The 26926-nt window shown below is 43.6% G+C and overlaps 1 protein-coding gene across 2 annotated transcripts in view; it reads right to left on the bottom strand.

Moving 5' to 3' along the window:
- Positions 1–842: 842 nt before the first annotated feature.
- Positions 843–26926, bottom strand: part of CCBE1 (collagen and calcium binding EGF domains 1) — a 101902-nt gene continuing 75818 nt past the window's right edge. Inside the window, exons 3-11 of one of the 2 annotated variants that reach the window (XM_037373701.1) lie at positions 25916–25968; positions 20260–20394; positions 19373–19510; positions 14108–14214; positions 8820–8940; positions 6757–6896; positions 6629–6664; positions 6021–6056; positions 843–4933 (exon numbers count right to left, since the gene is read on the bottom strand). In XM_037373701.1, coding sequence (XP_037229598.1) covers positions 4700–4933; positions 6021–6056; positions 6629–6664; positions 6757–6896; positions 8820–8940; positions 14108–14214; positions 19373–19510; positions 20260–20394; positions 25916–25968 — 1000 coding nt within the window. In that variant the 3' untranslated portion in view covers positions 843–4699. Of the gene's footprint in view, positions 4934–6020; positions 6057–6618; positions 6665–6756; positions 6897–8819; positions 8941–14107; positions 14215–19372; positions 19511–20259; positions 20395–25915; positions 25969–26926 lie in introns of both variants that reach the window. The other variant, XM_037373702.1, reaches the window with a different exon arrangement.

Here is a 26926-nt window from a genome sequence, read left to right as displayed (position 1 = left end):
GGGCCGCCGCCTGGCTCGGCGGGGAGCGGCGCCCGGAGCCGCGCACCGAGCGGTCTGAGCGGGGCAGGGAGGCGGAGCCGGCCGCCGGCCTCCCGGGGCGGGGCGGGGCGGGGGGCGCTGGTGGCCACACGGCAGGGCCGTGGCAGTGCGCAGGCGCGGGAGACCCGGCGTACTGGGGGCCGCGGTGCATGCCGGGAGCTGTAGTTCCATGTCCCGGCGGGGCCGCCGCAGGCCTCACCCCGCCGCCAGCGCCCGCTGCTGACCCGGGAGGGCGGGCAGGGTGGCCTCTGAGGGGGGCAAGGCGAGCAGCCGCCCTCCCTGCTGCCCCTCAGGGCATCTGGGGCGGGGTGCGGGATACTGCCCTCACACGGTGCCGCGGGGCTGGGAGGAAGGGCTCAGCCAGGTGCCAAGGAAAGGCCTGGCCTGCCGGGCCGTTTGCCTTACTCCCCCTTTTTCCCCAGTACCCGTGGCGGGGTGCCAGGGGGGCCTCGGACGGCCGTATCGCATCCCCAAGCTGTGCAGAAGCTGCAGACCCGGGCAGCGTTGGGTAAGGCTGCTGGATGGCGCCTCACATAGCCCTCACGGGGCGCAGGAGCCTCCGTCCGAATAGACGAATAGACGAGGTGGGCACATGCCTCTTTCCACGAAGACAGAAACGCACCCTCTTTTGCAACAGCTCACACCCTTCATGAGCCCCCAGGGCCTCCTGGCTGTGCATATAGCTCAGCTCCAAGAAAAATGCTCAAAGGCAGTGTGTGGAGGTTTCCTGCAATTGGTTTCTTCCAGCCAACATTTATGTATTTCAGAGAAAGGACGTGTAACAAAAGCAGCTACGAACAGCATAAGAAAAAATATCTTTTTTATTATGAATACATAATAAAATCACCATCATCTTATACACATTTTAGTATTTCATATACTTACATAAATAAAGTGAACAGTATAGTAATTGGAATGTGTAATAGGAACAAACATATGGATTTTAACATGAAATTAGAAAATTTTTAGACCGCATCCCCATCTTTTGTTGCTTCTCTCAGGCTTAGTGTATTAACTCTGAAATACTTCTAGGAAGAATGTTACTGAAACTGTGCTGCCAACAGTTACTCCGGCCACTACCTTAATTCCATTTACAATCAATTTTCCACTCCTTTTCCTGATTTAGCCTGACTGTATAGGAATTCCAGCTTCTCAAGAAAGAATAATCATGTATGTACTTGGCACAGTGTTGAAAGAAAATGTTTCCCAAGCTGAAAAAAACCATGATTTTGTTAAACCCACTAACAATCAGCATTTTCCCATCACCACACACTCTTGCAAATGTTTCCATTAAATATATTTCTAACATTAATAAAATAACAAACTCTTTATTATCCTTCTGCTTATAACTTGATGTCTTAACATCAAAATAGTATTTCTTTCTAATAAAATTATACATAGTATTTATATGAAACAAAGTTGTCATGTGCATGAGCCTAGTAATGACACTAGACATGAGTCTAGATGTTTCTATATTCTTATTCTGGATTCTTGGGGGGGTTGGGGTGGGGGGGTGGGGGGAGGATGTTGTGTTATTTTTGGAGCCACAGAGTAATAAATAATTTACAAGGTAATGATCTCCCGGGCTACCCAGCAACGAAGCTTAAGATTGGAAATGATTCCTCTGCTGTAGCTTTATAAGACATTGGGTGTGCTGAAGAAAGTGTCACTTTTCTATCTGAGTGTCTTTATGTGTTTATCCAGGTATCTTAATGAAATGTTTCTGATACAATGTGTGTGTTATGAAAGTTATTATACAGTTAATCAGAAATAAAATGAGAAAGTTCTATGCAAAGATCTTAGCCGGACACAGACAGAAGGCTGAACCTTCCCAGCCAGCTGTGCTCAGAGGCATTCTCCCTGCTGGAGGAATTACTGTGTTATGTCAGGTGAGCTTACCTTTACCATAGTGTCCTCTCCTTGTTGCTGGGAGTCAGCCAACAGTTTTGGGGCAAGGAGTCTGGAAAGAGGAGGGTGAAGCACAAGGACAAACCCAAGGAGCACTTTCCTTCACCTTTTTCATGGAGTAAGCTTGTCTGTTGGAAACCCAGCTCTAGGCTGTGAAAACAAATGATGCAGATTCCAGAAAGGGAAATTTTTAAGGTTTCCATTCAGAAAGGCATGGAAACATGTGCCATATTTTATGTTCATGAGTCCATAGGACATCTTTCTGTACTAAACAGTGGAGCATGTCCTTTATATAATTTTCTGGTCCAATCACGGAATTTCCGTTCCCTGGATACTTATGCACAGCAGGGCAATTGTCACCTACCCCTGAATTTGATGGTCAAATTGTAGGAACTTCTTATTTGGTATTTGTCTATATTTGGAAAGCAGAGTTTAGAACTGAAGTAAGTGCCTTTTTTAGAACATATCTTGTGGGCAGGGGGCAATAGAATTTAGATGGCGTGTAGGAAATTACTCCTTTAATTCATTATTCAGTATTTCACGGTCAAAAGCCCTGCAGCTACTAATTCTATAGTGGGAATCAACCTGATCCAGCAGGTAATGGGGTGTGCTGGTAAACGTATGCAAGAGTTACATAATTTGCAAGAGTTAGAAATATAAAATTTGACATATAAAAAATTCACTTAAAATTGCATATGCATGAACAATGTTACTTATACCTAGTTGCCTGCTTGACATTAAGAAAATAAGATGTAAATGCCTCAGCTTATGCTGTCTTAGAGCTTTCTTTCAGCCTGTTGCATATAAGACCACCCCTCTTTTGGTGACAAGTTTCTTCCCCAAGTCTCACTGATTTCCTTATTACATGGTTCAAAAGACCACAGACTACTTGGATCTGCAGCTCCTGACAGATTCTCCCAGAGGAGAAGCCCAAAGACTACAGGATCAGAGCGCTATCATTTTTTCTAAGCTACCCCAGTGACTTAGTCATTACTTTGTAAATATTGATATACATATAACATGAAGAGGAATACAGAACATGCTCTTAGAGCTAATGCCCTTGCTTGTGGCATAGTGATAGGAAGGAATTGGGAAACAATTACAGGAACGAACATATCCCCTTAAGATAATATACAAAAGATATGAAAGGTTTAGACAGCCAGCTGTTTATCCAACATGACCTGTACTGGTGGTATAGGGATTATACCAACTATCTTTCGGCCCAGAGCATATGAAAGGGAATTCAAACCTTTATGGGTTATCTGAAAAGGGCCTGCTTATATTTTTACCTGTATTCATTCTATTAGAACATGCAAGCCCTGAAAAACATGGCAAAATAAGTTTGTTTTCTTTGCATTTGTAACATGGATGTGACCCAGCACTAAACATACTGTAGAAGCAGCAGCGACACAGATACAACATTGAAGTTTTGTGCTTGATATACTTTTTATCTTCTAAGCACGGCAAAGTCCTCAGCAGCTGTGGTAATCCAAAAGAAATGGTAACATACATCATCCATGAGGTATGGTCCAACTTGTGCATCCGATCTTCCAGTGTAAAAAAAGGGTGATCCCTTTCATCCCTCTTCACAAATACAAGATCCCCATGTGCAGTACCTCACCTTAGCCATCCTCGTACCAGTGGAAATGTTTTGTCATGTGCACTTCTGCACCTACTCATACGCCTCATATATCCAGCCTAATACACTGCAACTCTGTGTTACAGTCCTGTGAATGAGGTTTAGGTCAGTCTCATGCAGCAGAGGAATAAAACAGGTGGTAGCTCTCTTCAAATGTGAAGCCTTTCTCTGGTCTCAATTTCACTTGGTCTCCAGCATTTCACCAAGGAAAACATGCACCTACAGGAGCTCAGAATCCAGCTCTGCAGGGCTGGGACTGATACTGTGCTTACCAATAAGCCTACTTAATTCACTTATTCTTGGTTTTCCTGCTTTATACATCCCCTTTTCTCTTGCTCATCTTTGTGTAAGGCGTCCAGCATGAACCTGTTGAGGAAGGCAACTGGACTTCATGCTGAGCAGCGGGAGAATGGTGGTAAGGGAAAAATAATGTTAGTTTAGGACAAATGCATCTTTTTGACTCTCTTTGAATGATACTTTAGCAACACAAAGCCAAATAATTTCCAGATCAAGAAGCAGCGACCTTGTATTGCTTCTTCACCGTATTTTTTTTTTGCCTTTTTCTGCCATGGTGGTGCATAATAGAAGACATTTCACTTACAGCTGGCCTCTGCTGTGAAACGAGGACCTGCTTTTAACACTCTCCTAAGCCTGGGGACAGTAGCTGGAGTCTTGAGTTCATTGGTATAGTATCTTTACATGTATAAAGTAACTGTGGACCAACATTTTCATTATTACAATTAGTTCATTCAAGGATGATGTTCAGCTACCCCTCTACCCCTGGCAAAATTTTTGTACTGGGTCATTTGGACACAAAATGCAAGGTAGGCAGACAAAATGCTGTGGTCTGCACCATTAGCTAGAGCATGCATTAATTGTAGTATACACTAAGAAGGTTTTCTTGATAGTTTAGGTACAACACACAGTGCAGGCTTGACAGTATGGAATTACTGCAAGGAGGCTACCATGAACCGTGAACGCTACAGTACAGGCAGCATGGTTGGGGAAAAGTGGAGAGAAAACTGGGAAATAATATATATATGTATTTTAACATTGTCAGTGCATTTTTATATTGAAGAACTCTAAAGGGACTCTATTTTTCAGCAGGTGTAGCTAAGGATGGGCTGCCTTCTGTATCCTGGAGTCTCTGGGTGATGCTCGTGGTTTGTAGTCTTCTCCAGATCCAAAATCTACTGTGTCATGATAGTTTGTAAATTCCTGAGGTAACGGAAACTCCTCTGTTGATGAATGAGTCCTGTGTCCAAACACTCTCTCTTGCAGCTCAGCGATGTCGTTTCTGATGTCTGCCATCATCAGCAATAGGAAATCAAATGAACCTGGTGGGCCCTGCAGTTACAAGGCATGGTCATTATTAATACTCCCCTTCGCTCTTACAGTTCTCAAACAGGTGGATGTAATTACTTTGCAGGTATAATACTGCTTCATATCAGTTGCTGAAATTTATCAGTCTGGCTTTGAATCAACTTGCTCAGGAAACGATTTTCAAAAGAAGGCAAATGCTTTTGCAGACAGAGCCTACATTTACAAGATGCGCAGCCCTGTTGTTACTTACTAATTCCTTTGCTATACCTGCCTCCTGAGAGTATCCTGGCATGTCATGGGACTAGAGGAGATAAATCTTGGTTCCCTCTGTTCCTTCTTATTAAACTGATATAAATTACATTCTCAGAATGACTAATCAATCAATAATTATTACTTATTTAATTTTTTTCCTCAAGAATGCTGGTATTTGGAAGGTATCTTTTCAATAGGGTAACCTCACTGCTGTCCATCACTTACTAAATATTTTGGAAATTACAATGCAGAGAGTATCCATCTGTTTTTATCTGATTTTAGGAAATCATTATTTCTTTTTAGCTGACTTCAAACAGTGAAGTACACTGTTCAGTACTGAGGACACCTTGCTGGACACACTCTTAAAAATTCATTCCACTAATAAGAAAACACTGTAAGAAAAGAATTTTCAAACAATTTCACCTGAAAACAGACTGTAAATACTCATCTTTCACCTGATGACTTCCTCAAAGCCTACAGCTTTCCAAATCCCAGAGAGAGATGAGGGGCAGGATTTTAAAAAGTTCCAGGGATCAAACTCTTAAGTAGGAGTGGCGGCTGAACTGTCCTAACTAGCACCCTGCATAAGATCTCATACTACTTCCTTCTGAGGATGGCCCACCACTGTTGTAGGGCAGAGGTGCACTTTGCCTTCAGTGTCACACCCAGCAGGGGAGGAGGTGTGCATGCAAAAACACTTGGACAAAAGCAGGTAATTACTTTCTTTACAATAACATTTTCCGTGCATGTATTTTTCACTCTGCTCTTGACACAGGAGAGTTTTTTTATCCTTTTGGCTAACCTGTGTAGTAGTCAACATCACTCTGTTGTGGAAATTCCTCCTGTGAGCAATACTTACAGGTATCCCCTTTGGTCCTGGTGCGCCTCGCTCCCCCTGTAATCAATATCACCTCAGTTAGTTTGCTGTGACTAATGGAAATAAAAAAAAAAACACCACAGTTTGCAGCTGCAGACTCCCTTAGTTAATGTCCCCAGATCGAGAAGCATCAGCTTACGCTTGCTCAGAAAAAGAAAAGAAAGTGAAGGAGGAATTCAAGGCAATTGCTGCTGATTCTAGTTAAAGCAGAGTTGGGCACTTCTGATATTTCTCCTAGACAGTAACAAGCAAACCAGTTAACAGGGTAAATTTACAAAAGAGTGAGCAGTCTAATGAAATAGGCTAAAGCATCAACATTTCTTGATGAAAAAGCCAAAAGAGCTGCAGAGAAAGGAAAGTAGGCTGCTTGACAGATAGCCTGGCAGGACTATTTGCAAGACTTAAGGAATGACAAGCACAAAACACCAGAAGGAAAACATGAAGGGATGGGACAACAAGATGTTTTCAGCTTAGCAAAGGAAATGAGATGGTAAAAGGGTATGACTACAAGTGTGCAGAAGGTCTCTCTAGCATGCCTGCACTTCACATATACATGTGCCCACATTATGGAAAACAGTACCTCTCCTCACCTTGCTACCATCTCTCCCTGGGGCTCCTGGTGGGCCCTGAAAGAGAAAAGAAAGTGTTCACAAGGATGTGAGAAGTTCTGGAGCTAAAGCCAATTGTGCAATACATGACTGGAGATGAGAATACTGACCACTGGGCCCCGTCTGCCCTGCTTAATATGAGATATGTCTGGAGATGGGCCCATAGGTCCCATTGATCCACGAGGGCCTGGCTGTCCGGGAGGTCCAGGTGACCCAGGAACTCCTTGACTCCCTTTTGGTCCTGGTGCCCCTGCAATTGACAGCAAAGGTTACCTGCCAGGGGAAGCCTTTGGGACACTTCATAAGTGCAAGCAGCAGGGAGTGACCATGTTTTGAACCACCCAATTGACTGGTTGCCTTAACACACCCAAAGCCACAACACAACCAACACAGCAGTCATCTGAGACAACATTACTCCTTGTCACAGCAGCTACAAGAGATGTTCACAAAGCAATTAAACCTTGTGTATATAAAGAAGCCAAGACTGCCATTGCCAGGTGGTTAGGGACACAGACTGGGAGTGAAAAGAAAAGCAGAAATGTGTCATTTTCACACAAAGAGAAGAGCAAGTCACATTTTATGAACATCTCACAAAAAGAAATCATCAAAATTCGTGGGAATATTAGGTTGAAGGCATCTACATGACTGGCACAGGAGCAAGCCCTTTTCAGTGTGGGCTGCACCTCTCTTTTGCCCAGCATGGCAGCCAGTGCTAGGGGCAAAAAAGGCTCTCTTCTTCCGTTTTGCTTTATATCCTTTCCAGTTGCTGCTGGTTCAGCAGAGAATGTTAGTTTTTAGGAAACATATGTTTAGCTCAAGAGAAACACGTGAAAAGTGTGTGAAAAACAAAAAATCAGGCACCTGTAACAACATTTGCACAAAATAAAGACCATTAAGCTGTCACTAACTGAACTGCTTTGCAATTAGAGGGGGAAGCACAGTTCTTCATGCTGAAGACATGTGAAAGACGTAGAAAACGAAAGGCAGAGAGTACAAAGGGTTCCGCAGACAGACTGCGCACAGTGAGGGTTTTCGAAAGGAGCAGAATCAAGCTCAGCGATGAACCCTTCGGACTCCTCCGAGGCCCGTGGCAGCCGTCGGGGCGGAGGGGAGGTGAGCGGGGACGGTGCCCGAGGGACGGGCAGTGCTGCAGCACCTCGGACAGCTCATCCACGGGGAAACCGGCGGGAGACCCGCGGGGCCGGTGCCTCGGGGGCGGCCGGGCGGTGCTGCACCGAGCGGCACAGAGCCTGCGGCTGCGTCTCCCACCATATTGTCCTTGGACGTACGGTGTACTGCGGACTGGAGGTACCCGTCCCCCGAGAAAATGAGATAAAGACTCAAAAACCAAAGCAAAGCGGGCATAAACGGTGTGTCTGTGTGTGTGCACGTCAGTAGGGAGTAAATCAAACCTTGTAAGGAGTATCTGCTAGTACAATATAAGAATCTTCCTGAAACCCAGGGCAATGCTAAAATTCCTTGGGTTTATTGCTAATCCACAATTAGATCTGCATTCACCAGGGTCTGCAAATTTTTTAGTGTCATTGGCTGCTGGTTGCGAGGTGTCTGGCTTAAGTTAGAGCTTTAAGAACACTCTGCTTCTCTCATTGTTTCAACTTACACCTTAGCAAAGAACGTGTGAGTGGAGTTTTCTTTTCAGATTCCTTTGAATCTGGAACACAACATGAAACCAACAACTGAATCCTTGCAAAACCAGCCAAGACAAAACAAAACAGCTGGCACAAACCTCCAAAACCTGAAAGCACATTTTCTGCTCTACTAATGACAGTGAGCTAAAGCAACAGGTATTCCTGCAATGAAATGGAGAGTGTTTTAAGACTTTTAGGGTTAAATTGTAAGAGTTAAAATACAGGAAATGACAACTGAAGCAGGTGAGATATCCCAGGGAGAGAGAGAAATTTAACACATACAGGACAAACACAGCTTGCAGGCCAAGAAACACATGGAGACTAAGACACAATGGATGATGTTAGACGGTTGGCAGAGGCTGACCATAATGACCAGAAAGTATTTAATTTTAGCACAAATGCAAGTATAATAATAACAACCACAAAATGAGCCACATGAAATCCTATCACACTGAAAGATTGAGGCTCATTATTTTAATTCATGGCACTATTGCACATTCACATCCCTCTGGTCTGTATCTTACCTGGAGGGCCTTGTTGGCCAGGCTGGCCTGGGGGGCCAGGAATATATGCATTAGATGCAAGCACTTTTTCACCAGTGATTTGCTTGCTAAGATCAGCAGCATTATTTGGTAGCAGAGCAACCTGCCAAAACCAAAAATCACTGTAAGCCCTTCATCATTCATCTGGATAAATGACATTCTTGGTTAATCTTTCACGTGGACAAACAGCATACTTAAATACTTCAGGAAAATAAATACAAAATGTTTACTCGTACCCTTCATTGAAATAATCAGAAAAAAGTGTTACTATGTGAGGCTGCTCACTTTTCAAGTCACTGCCGAAATATTGCAAGTCAATCCAAATGGAGAGCAGGAGAAATTCAGGAAAGATACAGCAACAAGTTATTGAGAACTTAAGTCTCGTAACTGCTTGGATCTTCTCAGGAAACTTCTTTTTCCTTTTTTATTTTTATTTTTGTTTTTATTTTCTATTCATTTGCTGCCCTTTCTTAGGGCATCATTTGTTCAGAAAATTTTCTCCATTGCTGCACAAGTCACCAACTTTTTATAGGTTTCAATAAGAGTCCCAAATCCTTTGTGGATCTGGCCCTGTAAACACATTATTTAACCCAGCAGGTATCTGGATCAGCTCTGCATAAAGACAGCAAAGGTAAAGTGAGACTATAAGGAGAATTTCACACTGTAGTTTAAAATGTCATTATCCATTACATCAGGTGCTTAATTATCCATGGAACATTTATATGCCCAGATTGAATATATTTAGCAGCTAAACACATTTAGACATATTCTGCAAATGTTTAGTCTCTCCAGGGGCAGCTGAAGGGAGATGACAAGCCAGGAGGCTGGTCTGCAGGGAGGAAAGAAGTTTATTAGCAGCGTGTGTCTGCACATAGAGTTGGGAATTTTGCTCTGCCAAACAGAACTGAAGAGCTATTTCAGCAATACCAGGGCAGATCTATCCCTGGGTCAGCTTTGTTGCTCCCTGAATGTGTTTGGCTCACTAGATAATTCGATGCTGGATTCTGCAACATTGGCATGGGAGAGATACATTAAATAAAATACATAATGACTCCTACTATCTGACAATGTTTTTCATCAGCTATTTGGAATTCCCTGCACTGGACTGTTCTCAAGACTTCTATATCTGCCTGCCTTTAGTGCAAACCTAGTATTTGTAACGTACAGAAAAATAATAATGCTATGTAATTCTTGTAGTACATACTATAACTGGGCAAATTTCTTTTGTCAAACAGGATATTACTTAAGAACTGCCCTTTAAGGGCAGCCAGTGCTGCTTGCAGTTTGGGGTTGGGTGCACACAACAGTTCCGAAGGAAGCAAAAAAAAGTTAGAGAAAAAAGTTAGAAATGCTGAGACAGTCCCTGCTGGCATTTCCAAAACACCAGCTTGATTTTTTCATACTGGAATTCAAAATGTGATGACAGGAATACAAGGATTTATCAGTCATTTGTGACTCAGTTTTCAGAGAGCACTGCTGTTCCAAAGACAAGATGACTGTATGAAAGGCAAATTAAGTGACATGATGTAAGTCTTACAAGAATTTGGTAGTTTCACTCCGCTCCCACAGAAATCAGTGGCTGGATGCAGTCAGCACTTCACAAAAGCCCCAGAGTATGTTTCTTATGTGCTTACTCCTATGAATCTGCTCACATGGGGATCCAGCACACCTACTGCTCAGGGGTGGGCTGTCACTGGTTTTCCAAAGAGAAACATCTGCTTTGTTTACCAATGACCCTGCAGCTTTCTCAGGCAACATCCCAGCCATTGCAGCACAGACCAAAAGCATGGAACTGCTGAAGATAAAGGACTACTCCAAGGGTCACAGCACCTTACCCCTGGGGCTGAAGAGGAAAATTTAATAGCTAGGGGCTTTCATAGCCATGTTGGCCAGGGACCACCATGGGGAGGTCCACCGGCCAGCTCTGGTCAGCACACTGCTAAGTTTTGTGTCCTGAAGGCGCGTCCACCCTGTCCAGAGCAGCGTTCTGGCTGGACATGAACAGGAGTGTTACAAGGACCATCACGCTGCAGAACTTCCACCATGTGATGCAAATCAACCAAGGGCTCTGCAGAGCCAGCGCTGCCACGCTAACACCAAGACACACAGTTAAATCCAGTGACTACCTGAGAGCGTTGTATGTTTTGAGCAGCTTTTGTGAGAATATTTCCAGTGTCATCAGTGAGTGTTTCTCCTTAGGGGTGGCCATTGTTGAGTGACAGATTAATTGATGTCCTCTTTAGAGTTTGTACTTAAATTTCTGACCAGATTCTATTTTGGGGATCTATTGCTATCCCAGCTGATAAACAGATGTCACTTAGTATATTGTCTCTGCCATGAATACTCTTCTGGTTATATTGCAGATGGCCAGGCTTGAGTAAAAAGGTGCATTTAGTGGTGGAGATGCATCAGGAAAAGGATCTGGAAGTGTGTTCTTTTCTGTTGCTTAAATATTGACTTGTTCCTGCCAGCAAGGCTGTTGTAACAACTTAGTAAGTTAAAAAAAAAAGTAAAAAAATCACATAGCTGCTGTGAAAACATCTACACATGCTTCCCCACTGAGTCAGCTGGACTTGAGGCATACACTAGGCATGCCAAAATACGCAGGCTCTGGTCTAGCTCACTGCTCTTTGATATCTTCTGGCCAGAAAATGGTTGTTATGTACACTGGGGCCAAACCATGTGTTTTTGATGTTGACTCACATCCTCTTAGGGATTGGATATACTCACTAGCCCAATTTCTATTTCACCTTTTAACTGAACCAGGATCATGATCCAGAGTGACCTTGGCTTTCTCCATCCGCAGCTCCAAATCTTAATGACCCTTAGATAACAATTTTTTTTCCATGTGCATGCAAGTATTAGCAAGGGTGAATTCTAAAGAAAGACAGTACTAGAAACAAGACTTCCATATGCTGTGTTGCATACTGCGTCTGGAGTTTTGGGTAGTTTCTAGCAGATCTGTGGTTTAGGTGACTTTGACAGTGCTTGATAGGAGTGATGTGGAACATGTCTTTCTAATTGAGATGTTTAAACACATCTGTGCAATAGGATCTTGCTTACTTGATTTTTTAAAAAATTCTGGCTGTGTGTCAGCATATCAGAAATCTTTCCCCCAGTTTTTCAGCTTTCCAGTCTTCTTCTTTCCAGCAAGGTCTGACGTCAACACAGTACTGCCCACAACCCCTTAGTATACTGGGACAGTGCACTCCACTGGCTGACCATGCAAGCTGACTTTCTGTTCTTGATCCTAGACCTACTTTGTCCTGGATCTGGAATGGCTCTTGCAATCCTCCAAAAAAGTATTGGTGCCACCACCAGAGGTAGCAGAACTTGAGTTTATCCTTGTCCTTTTGTAAGGATGCACAAAACCATACGTCCCACTTCCAGAAGCATACCCCAGTTCACAGTGGTAGGGTTTGCTGGATTGGGTCCTTCACAGGCTCTTCTACTAAATGTAGTTTTGCACAAAGTTCATAAAATCTGAAAGCTTTAACCACAAGACTGAAGACTCATTCCCATAAACTGTCTCTCTGGCAGACAGAAACAAATTTTTCTGCACAAAACAGAACAGCTTCAACCACAGGTATTGAGATACGTCCTTCCCAGAAAAACTTGGCCATTGGGGAGCGGTGAGTGAACAGTTCATGCCTCCGTGGGCAGAGAAGCAGCATGAGGCCGGTTCTTCTCTCAGCATGGACAAAAGCTCTCCTTTCTGTGGGGTAAAAAAAGCTGAGGGTATCAGGGGACCATCTCTTCCAGCTCTGCCTGTGTGAGGCAGAACCAACCCAGTGGGCTCCCTCTGAGGATGCCAAGTAGATCAAGTCCCAGTAGGAAGATACTTGGGGAAAATTGACAGCCCAATTACAAGCCCCATGACAGCCTAAATTAGCTATGAGACAAGAGTGAGCTGCTTAGTATGGCCACAGCTACTGCACAAGTGCCCACAGTGACAGGTATTGATGGTCTTAGTTTTCCAGGAGTGTTTTGAACACAGGCATCTAACAGGGGAAGTTAGACCCAGAAAACTTTCTGTTAATTCAGGCTATTGGTATCCATCAATTCTTGCAGCAAACAACATGGCCAACAGTGTGACTCCAGATCCCTCCCTGGGAGGTCAGCGTGAGCCTGGTCAGCATCATGGACTGCAGCTGGTCAACAGCTACTCAAAAGCACGGATCCTTTTTTCACCTGTCTGCTACTGTTTTTTTGAATAGCAGAATTTCCATCACACATGAAATCCTGTCACTTTCACATTTGTCCTCATGCCGATTTAGAAGATAAACATAACATAGTGACATTTTTGAGATAAACAGTATCTTCATCCACAGTGTATTTCATTTTAGTGAAGCAGATTTCTTTCTTCCTAATCTAAATTACACTGCATGAAAACCATTAAATGCAACAAGTGAATACACCAAATTGTGTTCAGGCACAGTGCAATTCAGTGAGCACTCCGGGTGAAATAATTAATGCCTGTAAACATGAGTTGCTGAGAACATTCCTGCGGGGCAATTCAATTTGAAAGAACCTGAATGTTCAACAGAGGTGTGACTAGAAAAAGTATTACACCTGCATCCTGGCACTTGGCTCTCCAAATTCAAGGCTGAGTCTCTGGCTTATTTCAATCCTACTCAAATGCAGAAGTGTTTGCATCCTACTCAAATGCAAAAAATTGCTCCAAATAAAGGAGCAATTAAAGGCCATGGGAAGTTAAGTGCATTATTCTTTACTTGTAAGGATACAGGTGGAAACAAAAAAGGCTGGGGATGAGGGGTTTTCTTTTCTAAAGAATCAGAGCTAGTGATGTTTTTCCTTAGCCACACACCTCCTACTTGGCATGAACCCTGTATCAGCACCCCATTAATGCAAAATCATGTTCTCCCATGTTCCCGCATCTGCAGCATGTCTTGCACTTGCTTATACTAAAGGTGGATCAAGTCCAAAATCCTGTGCATTCAGAATGAATGAAAAGCTGAGGCCAGAGGAGATTGCCAAGAAACCTAGGCTCAGACTGGGATGGGTGTTTGCCAGACACTGTTACCACAAGCCTGGTAACACAGCTTCACGAGCTTGGTTAGCAATCTGCTTGCAAGCAACACAGAAGCATATGGAAGAGATGCCATTCCAACATGACTTTGAAATATATTGCCATGATCTTTATGGGCACGAGAGCCACACGGCAGTGACAGCTCCAAACACTTAAATTTAACCTCAGTTGTCACAAAACATGCAGGTCTGGTAAAGACATGGCTGATCAGTGTTCATACCTTTTGCTTCAGTTGTAAAACTGTCTGCTTTATTTGATGAAATTCCTTACAAGAGGCACAGCATGTCCCCGATTTTGCCACATTTTCAGATTTCTCAGGAAGTGCAGCTGAAAGAAAGCAGTTTCAAATACAGATATAAAGATACAAAGAGAAGAAGTCCATAAAGCGATTGCAAAAGCAACTTGAAGGTTATGTTTCCCCAGACTGTGAAAGAGGAGAGCATCTTGCCATTGTTAATACTTTGACTGTGAATTGCTGTGTAAGGCTAAGAAACTTTGCAGGGACAGCTCTGAGCTCATTTTTAAAGCAGCTGTTTCCAGTTAACAGTCTGCAATTTATTTATTTATTTTTAATACCTGGAAAAGTCTACACCCCTTCTTTTATCTTTGTGTTTAGGGTAGACTAACCCTGTAGATCTGAACTGATTTACAGTCCCCTGAAGGGCAAATTTTCATATGCTATAAATTATAGTGAAGTACCTCACAATATGGTCATTTCATTCACTTTGCACAAACTGCATTCTATCATTGCTGAGTATTCCTCCACGTGATGGAATCAGCCTGAGCGGAGACGGGGATTGAGATTAATGACAGGGATTTAAATCCACACGAGAGAAATGGTCACACCTGTTGATACTATGCATGAATGGGATCTTTTCAAGAATCCATTAAATAATTCAAACTGTAAGAGATATTGCAAGTGTTAATTTTGTCCTTTTTCCCAGTCCCATACACAGTGAAGCACTTCTGCGTCACAAACAAACAAGCGTTGTTTCAACACATGTCCACTTAAAGAGAAATGTGGTTTCTGAAACACAGGGTGACACATCCTGGCTCTAGGTGAGCTTTTTTCCTTCCACATACAGCTGTTGAGAAACATCAAGTGTATTGAGGCTCTGCATATGGTGTGGCCTTGTACAATGTTACCTGGAAGGGTTATTGTCCATGTTTGAACGCTGACCTTTCAAAACATGTCCTGTAATGGAAAAACCCTGCAGGTGCTCCTGGTTAAAGTCAGCAAATCTTAAAAATCTTCAAAAAGAATCAACTACAATGCGCTTACCTATTGTGTTATACTTCTTACTTGGACACAAGCTTTGAAGTCCTTCATCTTTTCAGAAATTTGTATTGATTTTAAAAACATCTGCATAATTTTAAATAAAAACAGAAGTTTCTAATACTAAAGACATTATATGGTACTTGACTTCAAATGTTTTCAGGGTCCAGTAAGGAATATTACATCCATCAGATGGTCATTTATGGGCCACCAGTGCACAAATTCAGGAAAACCACATTTTCAGTACATTTAGTCCATTGGCTATAATGCCACATCAGGTGTGCTTGCTTTTAGAAGATGAAGATTTATTTCTCTTATCTCCTAGGTCAGGTAGGAGAGGGCGGTAAGGGCAAGGTTCTGGAATGACCAGCAGCATTAAGACTGGTATTAGCACTGAACTGATCAGAAAATTAGGAGGCAAAAGCTTGGGAGTTTACCCCATTCATCAACTGCCTGCTCCCACAACTGCAGTCCATTTATTTAATGCTTTTATGGCAGTAAGCACACTGCTGTGTGAGCTTTCCAGCCCTTCCTGATAGCACATGGCTTGATAATCCCTGAACAGCTTTCTGCACAGTGTTCAGGTGGCTCAAGATTTAAGGCCGGAAGGTACCACTTGGGGTTTGCTGATGAACTCTACACAACATATAACAGATCTTCACCAAATCGCATCTACGGCTCCAAGGCTATCTGGCCACACCACCTCCCAGAGGGACTCCAGCCTTTGTGTGAAGATACTCAAATACACAGCACCTGCTGGTTTCCTTTGTCACTGCTGTATTTCTAATGTTATTCATTTTGCCTTTGACTCCTTGCAAAGCCTCTTTACCCATAAACCTTTCTCTGATAGATTAAAGACTGCACAATGCAGGCCTTTTTTCCCTTAACAAGGAATTGATACGCTGTAATCAAGACACCTCTTGATATTTCTGTAAGATAAGTTTTCTTTTGACCACAAACCAGTATTGTGGCTCCCTTAATTTTTCAGCTTCCTTTAAAAAACATCAGTGTTTTGACATGTCCATTTTTGGACCTGTGTAGCATGTACAGATGCACATATATTGAGCCATTAGAAAAAAATGCCTTTTTTTCCAAACTCCAGTAGAGTTTGGACTTGGTACTAGTCTTAACCAAAATTCCTTTTAATAGCTATCTTACCAACTTTGTTCCTTCATATTGTGTTAAGAAATGTTGCTGAAAGCAACATACAGTCATAGGGAGAAATTGCCAGAGCCTCTGCTATTTGAAACCTATTGCAATCCCACTAGAATCAGTGGAATTACATGCAGATTAAGAAGCAGTGAATTTGGCCTCATGTTTCATTATAAAATCCAATTTATCTTCCAGAAGGATGGGGCACACGGGGCTGACAACTATAGATAGAACAGGGCTGTAACAATCCATGGAGATGAATGCTGGGGGGCAGTGGTGTCAGCTAATGTTTGGGAAACATCATACCAGTGAGATTTCTGCAAATCCATTTGGATTGACTTGTCAGAGGAAGAAGTCCAACAGCGTCATATAAGCAAGCATGAACTGTGTCCCGGGAGAGAGGTGGAATCCCCCTAACTCATACCAGACAGAGGTGATGAGTTGCCCAGGGAAGGAGTCATCCATCAAACATTTGCTCTACCCACATCCGATTCTGTATCAGGACCAAACTACAAATAAAGCCAGAATAAAGCATGGATAAAGCCAGAAGCCACCTAGGACAGGCCAGAGGGGGCAGGAAGCAATTAGATGGAGCCACCCACGCATGGTACAGAAATAGAGGTCACCTACCAGGGTCAGTTTGGCCCGTGCTGAGCAAGGCACTTATATAGCTTGCTTCCATTGTTTCCAGGAAACTAAAATTATTTCAGAGAAGGCTTAAACCAGCCCCATTTTATGAAGGTTTTCCAAAGCATCATGTCTAGCTCATGCATGATGTTGCTGTCCTGACCGGGGGTCCTTTCATCTCGGCAAGGCACTGGTGAGCCCGTGGCACCTATCGATAAGAGATCTGCTTGGGGGAGTGATGTGTTTTCTTTGCATGTGCTGGAAGACTGTCTTGCTGATGCTGGAAGAGGAGGAGATGCTGGCGGGGGAGAGCTCTGCAGGGAGCTGTGCCGCAGGCAGTCTTTGCATGGAGACAGTTGAGTTGATCATCTGTGTTGTATTATCTGGGCTCAGCCTGCTGAGAAGGTTTCATTTGCCTACTTCTGCACGGGTAACTGTATTGTCTCTGTCAAATGCAACATGATCGTGGATGTGGGAAAAATTCTCCCTGTTCTTATGCCCACTAACAAATGCGAAGCTCTCAGTCAAGCCCACTTACAGAGGCAAAGAAGTGCCTGGATTGCAGCTTTGAGGCACGGCAGGATGAAAACATGTATAGCATCTCCCGGGAAATGTACAGCATGCTTTGGGCTGGAGACAGATACATGCCTTTTCATGTTTCTCACATTAAATTTTAAAATAAAATTTAAGTGTTCCAGCTAGTAAGAAAAGCAAATAATCCGTTTGTTAGGAAGCCGCTCCGGCGTGGATGCGGTGCCGTGTGGGACAGTGCAGGGCTGGGGCTGACCACGCGGTGGTGCCTCGCTACAGCCGGCCGGAATCCTTTTCCTTGGGATGGGATACGGATACAAATTTTTTAAAGGAAATACTCTGTGAAATTGCGATGGCTAACTCCACTTTCATTTGCACCAGAAGTCTGGCAATTAGTAACAACATGGAGGACCACAGGGTCACAGAGCAGAAAGTGTCCTTCTCCGCTTCACACAGCCGATTTGGGAAATGTCATGAGCGATGGTGGGTATTTAATTCCAGATTAACTACTGGAGCTGACATTTTTATGTGCCATGTACATTCAATGTAAAATTGGTGCTTTCAAATATTAAAATTATTCCCACAGCCTTGAATATTCTGAATGGTTGGTTATCCTGAACGCTTTGGACATTACTCTGTCAGGAAATTTGAACTAGCTTGAGGAAAAGTTAACCAAAAAACTATTTGCAAGGGGATTATATAGTTTATATCTCTTTCCTTTATGACCCCCCCGGACACTTACAAGGGAAAAAACCCAACCAATTTGAAATCTACAAGAAACAATTAAAGTTAATGGAGTGGCTCCAGTTACACATTTTCAGAGGAAAATGAAAATTACAAATTGTTCTTGCCATCCAGTGGGATTTGGTGCACCCAATCATACTGTGTTCAGGCAATTAATTGATGAACTTATTGTAAGTCACCATTCATCAAAATAGTTCCCCTGCCCCCCCCCCCCCCCCCCCCCCCCCCAGGTTGTTCTCTTCTTCTTTTCTTTTTAAATTGTCATATCAGTATTTAATCTGAAGTACTGTAAATGCTGTAATTTAATAGCTGGGATGAGATCAAAAACTTTAAAAGAATTTATACACAGCATACTTACATACTTGGAAAACAACAGTAAAAAGCAAGAACAAGCCCTCACTTTTACCTGCTTCCCATCACATCTTATTTTCATTTTTAAAAAGGAAAAAAATCTGACCACAGTCATGAGACACACAGACTCATTGCAGGTCAGCAGAATTTAGCAATTGATTTAAGTGATGCTTGAAAAGTGTGCCAGATTCCCAGGCACACCTTTTCTGACCCTCCAAGTGCCCAGAGGCACAACCACCCAACCCAGGGCCATTTGCTAATCTCAGATGTGGGTGTATATATACAAATTAAGGTTACTGAAAATAATTAAATTAACAGATGACATCAATGAAGGCTTATAAGGGTCATCATCTGGAATATTCCTCCCCACCTCCCCATCTTCTGAGCTCTAAGTATAATCCAGGTTGGTATGGGAGAAAATATGGCTTTTAGCAGGTGGATCCAGCAGAAATGGTCTAACTGATGCTGTAATGGCAAGTTTCACCGTTCAGTCACTGTGCCTCTCTGGGAAGATGCTTTCTACATCCTTCAATGTACTAGTGCAGTTTCTTTATGGATGTGACTACTGATTTACGGCTGTGTTTGTGCAGCTTATGAAATGGGTAGGAGAAGAGTGTGTGGCAGGACTGCTCCACAGGTTCTCAGGTGCTCAATGAACAACCTGGGCTCTCCAGCACCATCAGCTACATCCCAGCTTCAGACTCCCAGCTCCAAGTGCAGTGCAGGGAGCAGTTCCTCTTTATGACAGATCAACCTTTTAGGTGGCCCTTTGGCCCAGGACCATTAACCCCCACTAGCATATACCTTTATCTCCTTTGGTGCACGTCTTTCCATCCTCCTCCCGGGTGTAGCCTTCGTGACACTCACACCTGTAGCTGCCCATGGTGTTGACACAGATCTGAGAGCACAGCGTCCCATTGCTCATGGCACACTCGTCGATATCTGGAGAGCAGCAAGAGTTCAAAATGCTCTGAAGCCAGAGGTTTCAGACCGCAAATACAACAAAAGACTTCCTTTAGAGGTACCAGGAGATTTTGTGGTTAAGTAAATGAGTCATTTCAGCACCTCCAGTGCTTCGGGCTGGAGCTCTGTGCGAACGGCAGTATTATTAACATACCTGTCATTTTAGTGGTGAACATTGCTTGACCATTTCTCTGCTTTGAAGAGCTCACAAGCAAAGCTCAGTCCTGCAAACCCTGGCTCCCTGGCACAGCAAACAGTCCAGGACAGGGCAAGGCAGGACTAGCCACACAAGGACCACATGTAAATGACGACTCCTGAAGTAGATGCTGGCCATCTGAATCAAACCCCAAGGATTTATTTTCATAATGAGGCCTGGTTATAGTACTTTGAGGGTTACTGTTAGAATCCTGTCCCTCATCTCAGGCCAAAACCCCAAATATGGCTCAAAACCTGCAGAAGGAATTAATAAAGGGAAAATTGTATCATCCCAACACTTTGAAATGTTTGGGTGCGTATGTCTCGTTTTATGTACTACCTCCTAATAATTTCAGGGGGATTTAGATCTCTTAGATCTGGGAATTAATCCTTAACATAGTTAAAAAACATATTTCTTTTAGTAATAGTAATGAGAATAAGAAAGGTTTCAGAAATAAACTGACTCCTGGAGGCCCTGAGAAAGCAGGATACATCATTAAGCAGTGATAAGCTCAACACACACTTCTACCTACCCAGGCAATAAGGCTTCTCTCTGTTCCTGTGCCTCTCCCGGTCATAGCGGTACCCAGGATAGCAAGTGCATAGGACTCGCCCAAAGTTATCTGTGCACTGCTGTTCACAGGGAGCTTCAGCGCAGACATCATAGTCTAGATAGGGAAAAACGGGGTTAGGAAAAATACCAGTGGCAGTAGCTGGATGAAACTTTGACAGCAAATATTTCACATCTCTGCTATTAGTAGAGTTGAGTTACATTGTTTTTAAGGGTGGAAGGAACATAGGAATAAAACATGCATGAGATGTAAGTAAAATTGTAATTGCTAATTACAGCTTTACAGTAGTTAGACTATTTCTTAAACCTGGATTTTAAGTAAGGGTCACTTTCCCAGTTTGCAGAATTTAAGAATTCTTTTCAAAGAGATATTAAATTGCTGTTTCCTTCACAAATTTTTTATGTGCTGATAGCAACATTACTTCTGCAGACTATCATGGAACAGGCTATCTGCCAAATCCAGGCAGAAGGCATATTACAAGGAAAAGTTAATTAAAATCACACAGTAATTGTTCACAGCCAGATATACCCCTTCTAGGAAAGAACACATTGTTACAAAACCATCATCACTTTTAATGATAGCAATGTGCAGATTAGGGTATGGGAAGTCACTAGCCGAGCTTGTCAGTGAAGTCCCAAAAGACTGAAGTCACTGAAACCTGAGGGAGGGTGAATCTGTTTCTGATTTCACTGCTATGTGGCAGCAAAACCGAAGGCCAGGGAATGGACACCAGACCAAAACAGGGTCTGACCTGCACCCCTGCCCTGCCATGGGCTGGATTTGGCCCCTGGTGTCAGGCTGGTGGCAGCGATTTGGGGGAGATGGGCAGCCCCTGGCTGTGGATACAAGGGCTTTGCAGTGCCACGGGGAACATTCGCCAGGGGAAGACAGGAGCTGAAGCAGCACCTAGTCTCAAAACCAGCTTAGGCAAACCCTCCTGAAGGTTGGGTTGTATGCCAAGCAAGTGGCAGTTTCTGTGATCGTTTCAGTGGAACATCATCCTGCACACAGCTGGTGTATTAGGTACTGGAGGGGGCCACAACAGAAATATCCCGTCCATGCTACGGACCAAACACATCTAAACCAAACCTAAATGTTTCAACTGAATTCCCAGCAATGCACAGTGTTTCCATATACACACACTATAAAGTAATTAAACGCCAAAATCATTACTGACTCATACTAATAACTAGCAGACATCTCTAGGTATGAAGGTTTTTTCAAATAATTAAAAAGAACTAATAGATGGTAAAGCAAATGAAGCCACATTGTCTGTTCAAAGTATATAAAGCACGTGTGTAGCACTGGGGGTGAAAGTGACAGTGTGCAAAGGTACAGAAAAGCACCAAACGAGACTTAAGAAGTTGCTATATGTCACACCAGAGCAGCTTAGACCAAAAAATACTATTGTAATGGTGCCAAGCATTTCCTCCCTTGTGCTTGTCACCTTTTGAATGGCAGGCATCCTTTCTTTCCTTCTTACTTCACAACTGTGTTGACTTTCAGCCTTGAAGTCTGCTCACAGTGCTGTGGTGGTGAGCAGCAGTGCCAGGACTCCCAGCAGTAACCAGGGTCAAACAGTACAGAGCCTTCTTGCACAAGCGTGGAACTAAAACCTGGCCCTTGCCTTCGAACATAGACAGCCTGGGGGCTAGTTCAGGCTTTTTAGGTGATGCTGGGACTGTAAACTCCTGTTACATTTGGCCCTACTAAATAGTCCCAGATATAAAGCATTAGTGGTGTTTTTCCTGGGCACAGTTGCAATTTTCATTTTCCACTGAAATAAAATCAGATGGAGAACAGGCCAGTATGCACAGCACTGATGTGACCATGCCTATTCCTTAGCCAGTGTGCCCACACAGATGCTGGATTTGGCCTGTGCCACGTCTAGACTATTCAGAGTGGAGGAAAAACAAGCTCTGTCCTCCCTGTGCCTCCATGAATAGATGTGCCCTAATAAAATCATAAAAAAAATCTCTTACTACAAGCAGGATTAGCTCTGCATAAACCTTTCCTAATAGACATTAATCTAACCCTCACCTAGAAATCCGTCAGGGATGAAAATTCCCCACCATGCAGTCTATTCCCAAGACTAAATATCCTTGCAGACAGAAAGCTTTTTACACATATCTAATCCAAACTCCCCTTAGAGCCATTTAAGCCCATTATTTTTATCCTCTTCTTCTTGGTCATGAGGAACGGTTCACTATCCCCCTTGCAGCAAGTTTTCACATACCTAAAAACTATTATCACAACTCCCCTCAACCTCCTTTTCCCTAGACTAAACAACACCAGTTCCTTTTAATTGTCTCTATTTTGCCATATTTCATGTAGCTAGTCTCTAAACATGGTTTTCACATCCACCTTAGCAGAACTCCATCAAGACTATTGCTTCATTTGCTTTCATACAAAGCAAGGGAAGGCTCCAGCAGGTGGAAATCTCCCTGCTAGTGGTTCCCACACAGTCATCTCAAATCACACAACAGTTGTGGGCAGGTCCCATGTCACAGAGCTGTGCATCCCCAGGGCTTTGGTCACCAGTAGCATGAGTCCCTCAGGAACAGTCCTCACAACTGGGATGAGACTGGGCAAAAGCTGCTGCACCGCCTCCATGTGCTCTGCAGAACCAGGGATGCACATGCCCTCCCACGTTCAAGCCCCTTGTCCACCAGCCCAGCCTAAGAAATGTGGTTTGATGATGAATCAAAGCCACACAGCGAGGAGCAGGCTGTTCCAGACTTTAGGAAAATACAAAAAGCCGAAGCAGAATAACAAATGTCTCTATGTATATTTCAGTGAACTCAGGAATGACAACGCAGCATGGAAAGTTGTATGTACTAAGGAAATTTCTGAAACAGCCTTAGTGAGGAAACAGCAGATCTTATTAGTGTTTGCCTGGCACAGAGTGTTTTGCTCTGGATTAATGCACAGCCAAGAAACTCAAGTAACAAACCAGCGATAGGGAGAGTGCTCTCCAAAAGAAGCTGTTTCAGACTACATCTGTCCCTGCTTTACTCTCGGTGACACCACGAGACAGGACCTAGTTGTAGCTGAGTCTCCAAAGCAAAGAAGGAGGAGATCATTCAGGAGAACCTGCTTCACTGCTCAGGTGGAGTAGAAAGATGTTATGGGGGGAATCAGGCACAAAAAGCAAACTCCCCTCAATGTTTCCTGAGGATCTTTGCTCCCGGCTCCTTGCAGCCAAAACCCAGAGCAAGAATGTGAGTCCAAAGCAAATGAAATGCAGAAGCTGGGGACATGGACTCATACTGGACTGCACTGATTTCTGTTGCTTTTCAAGGGCAGATGAGAAATAACAGGACAGAAACCAAAGATGGATGTGGACAAAGACACAAAGCCTTGGGGAAAGAATCTTTTTAAGTAACAGCTGCCCAAGAAGGACATTGGTGTCCTCCTGAGGGTGGACAAGGGACGCTCTGTCCCTCTCCCAACCCTGCTCCCTGCTGCCATTGCTAAATCACAGAGAAGACAGGGCTGGAACTACTTCTCATGGCTTTGACTTGCCAGTACGGGATTAAAAGGTGCAGATGTGCTGTAATGAACTCACATCTGTATTGCATTTGTGTGCCTGTGTCAAGATATGCATTTCATACAGCTACTCTGTCAAGATTATGCCAAAACAATGTGTGAAGAGCCAAGTGATGTCTTGTAACAAAGTGAAATGAGTGCTTCTCTGAGTCATATTTTTTGTCCCCATACCAGTGGCCAGATTGTCTCAGATGTTACAGCAATTGCTGTGGTCTCTGAAGTTCAAGGCAAAATATAGATTGAGCTGAAAAAGGGGGAATGGAGATACAAAGGGAGAGAAGCCACAGTCAGCAGAGAAATTCAATTAGTGGCGGAAACTCTCAGGTTACTGAGATGCAGTTAATAGACAGGGTTAAGCGAAGCAAAGTCAGTGGGTACATAATAAAAGCTGCTTTCATAATCACCTAAAACCTCAGGAGATGAAAATTAGAAGCCTAAAATAATATATTGCCATGGTTATAATTTTACTTTTGCTCCTATTACTTCTGTTGCTGTATCCATCACATTTAGCAAATAGCATATAAAATTGTTACAATCCATAGTAAAGCTGGAGGCCAGACTGTAGAGTCCTGGCTTCCTTCCACCCCAAAAGTATTCAGGGCTTCTGCCCCCTGTGCACACAACCACCTTGTACAACACAGCACATCTGCCTCCTCCAAGTGTCTGTCTCATACTGGAGCTGTCATCTCATGCCATAGACACAAAGACAAAACTCACTGCAAAACCATGGGATGAGGAACTCCTTGTGAGCATCAATTTCACTCAAACCCTACCCAGCTCCCCGAGGCTCGGGCTGGCACCGTGGGCTGTTTCTTCACAAAGAAGTAGCAAATGCACAATTTCTCTCTCAGGAAGATGTAGGTTATTTTTTTTTCTTTTTCTTCTTTTTCTTTTGCAACCAGTGTTCTACTGTTTCTAGCCAGCAGCAAAGAAAATGCACGTTTTTTAAAAAGCAGCAGGAGCAGAGTTTGGGTTATAATCCCTGTCGGCTGGAGGCTGTAATTCAAAAATCAGCTGACTCCCTCCAGTATGTTAATTTGCCACTTTTCTTTTCAAAACATCACCAGCCCAAACGGGACACTCTCAGGTCAACTGAAGGCTTTCCATATGTCATCAAATAGAAGGATGTCACCATAAACCAACTTTTTAACCTGCTTTTTGGAGTAAACAAGGTTTTTTGGCTTGCTGTCTCTGACCATTTGCTTCTGCTAGGGAGTTCCTCTGCTCCTGTAACTTCAGAGCCAGTTTCATCCAAATTGGAAAAAGCGATGGGAGCGACTGAAGAACTCACATTCTACTGCTCACATCAGCTACTGCTGATGTGAAGCCATCGTCTGGGTAGACCCAACAGAGGCCTCCCACAAAATTAAGGCAGGCAGAGCTCAGCCTTTTCCTAAATGAGATCTCATTGCAGCAGCCTCTGAGCATTGAGACCCCATTACGGCTTTTGCAAAGCGTAGAGGCAGCTCCCCTCTGCCAAGAGGATTATTCCCTTTTCACTACTGCATGAACTATCCTCAGTAAATTCTCTGTGTCCTTCTGCCCCTGGTGACAATGAAGCCATACCCAGGACCAGCAGAGCGGGTGGAAGAGACACACTGTTTGATGACACTTTCCCCTCACTGATGTCTTTGTGAAATACGTAACCAAAGGCAGGACTAATTCACATAGTCACCCACCCTCTGTGCACTTACAAGCCAAACTGACTGTGCCACACCCAAGGGGTACATGGGGAAAACCATCAGCCAGGAAGGGTGTGCTCCTGGGTGCACAGAGTGCTCCCATGTATGTAGCTGAGAGCAGAATGTGTCCCTTTGCAGCAGGTCATGGTGCAAGATCTGTGCAGTCATGTGTACTTAGGGAAGGATCAAGGCTTGGCATGCTAAGTGAAACTTTTGGAAGATGCTGATCTTTTTATTTTCCCAACAAGTTCCACTGACACATGAGATACGGATGAGCCTGTGATTATATCAGCATGCTCTTCCAAACTGGCAGTGTGGAGAACAGGGTAAATGGGGAAAGACAAATGCGTGGGGAAAGAGGGGGTAACAACAGTGAAATCACATACCTTCAGGGATGCACTGTCCGAGAACAAACTTATAACCCTTACAGCATTTTTTCCTGAAAAACAATAAAATAAATAAATGAATAAATAAATATATATGCTAAAGGTTGGTGCTGCCTTTAAAAAGAATCATGGGTAGATCATGGGTGTGATGAACCAAAAAGGATGAGGATCCTGAGCTTTGCAGTTGGAGGTATCTCAGCATTAAGGAATGCAACATGGAAACCCACCACTCAGTCCATGAGGCGTTTTAGAGTTTTAGATGACAGCATGGCCAGCTGCCTCAGGAGCCTGAGGCTGGGCACCCCAGTGCTGACCCACTCAACATCCCAACAAGATTTCTGAAAACCCTACTCCCTTGAGTTGAAAGGATGCAGCACACCCCAGTGCTGTCCATACATACAACTTAGGTCACACTTTTCATGATAGGGTGAAGGGTGTTCTCAAACACCCGTCATTACTATGTAAACTTGCAGAAAAGGATAAGCCTCAGCAAGGAGTACACACAAGATAAATGTAACCAGTCATTTCTCATCTTTTAATAAACCTGGAAGGTGGTAAGTGAAATATATTGCAGCAGTGGAGTGTATCTTACACACAGGCAGGGAGGCAAAACTGCAGCGAAGATTCAACAGGATCAGATACTTTTTCTGTGCCTATGATATGAACAAAATCTGAGTGCTGAGAAATTAATATGCCTTACACACTGGCCTGTAATGGCATTTAGGCATTCAGCTATACCTGTTTGCTTTCTAGGCAGCAAATCACTTCACGTCACCAGGACTCCCAGCAGTGTTGAGGAACCTTTACAAATGGCTGGTTCTCTTATCACCCTGAAAGCTACTCACGGCAGGGACCTAGTGACCTTCAAAAGGGTCCCGTGTTGGTGGACTGGTGCAGGAGAAGCAAACTGCTGTTCACTGCACTATTTTATCAAGCCTACATGAGTCTGAGGGAAAAAAAAAACCCCTTTATTTTACAAATTCACAGTTTTTCTTTCCTTGTGGATGTGCT

The sequence above is a fragment of the Falco rusticolus genome, chromosome Z (genome assembly GCF_015220075.1).
Source record: "Falco rusticolus isolate bFalRus1 chromosome Z, bFalRus1.pri, whole genome shotgun sequence".
In the NCBI taxonomy this organism is placed as follows: Eukaryota; Metazoa; Chordata; class Aves; order Falconiformes; family Falconidae; genus Falco; species Falco rusticolus.
The sequence above is the reverse complement of the archived record's forward strand: the minus strand, read 5'-3'. Positions and strand labels throughout refer to the sequence as shown.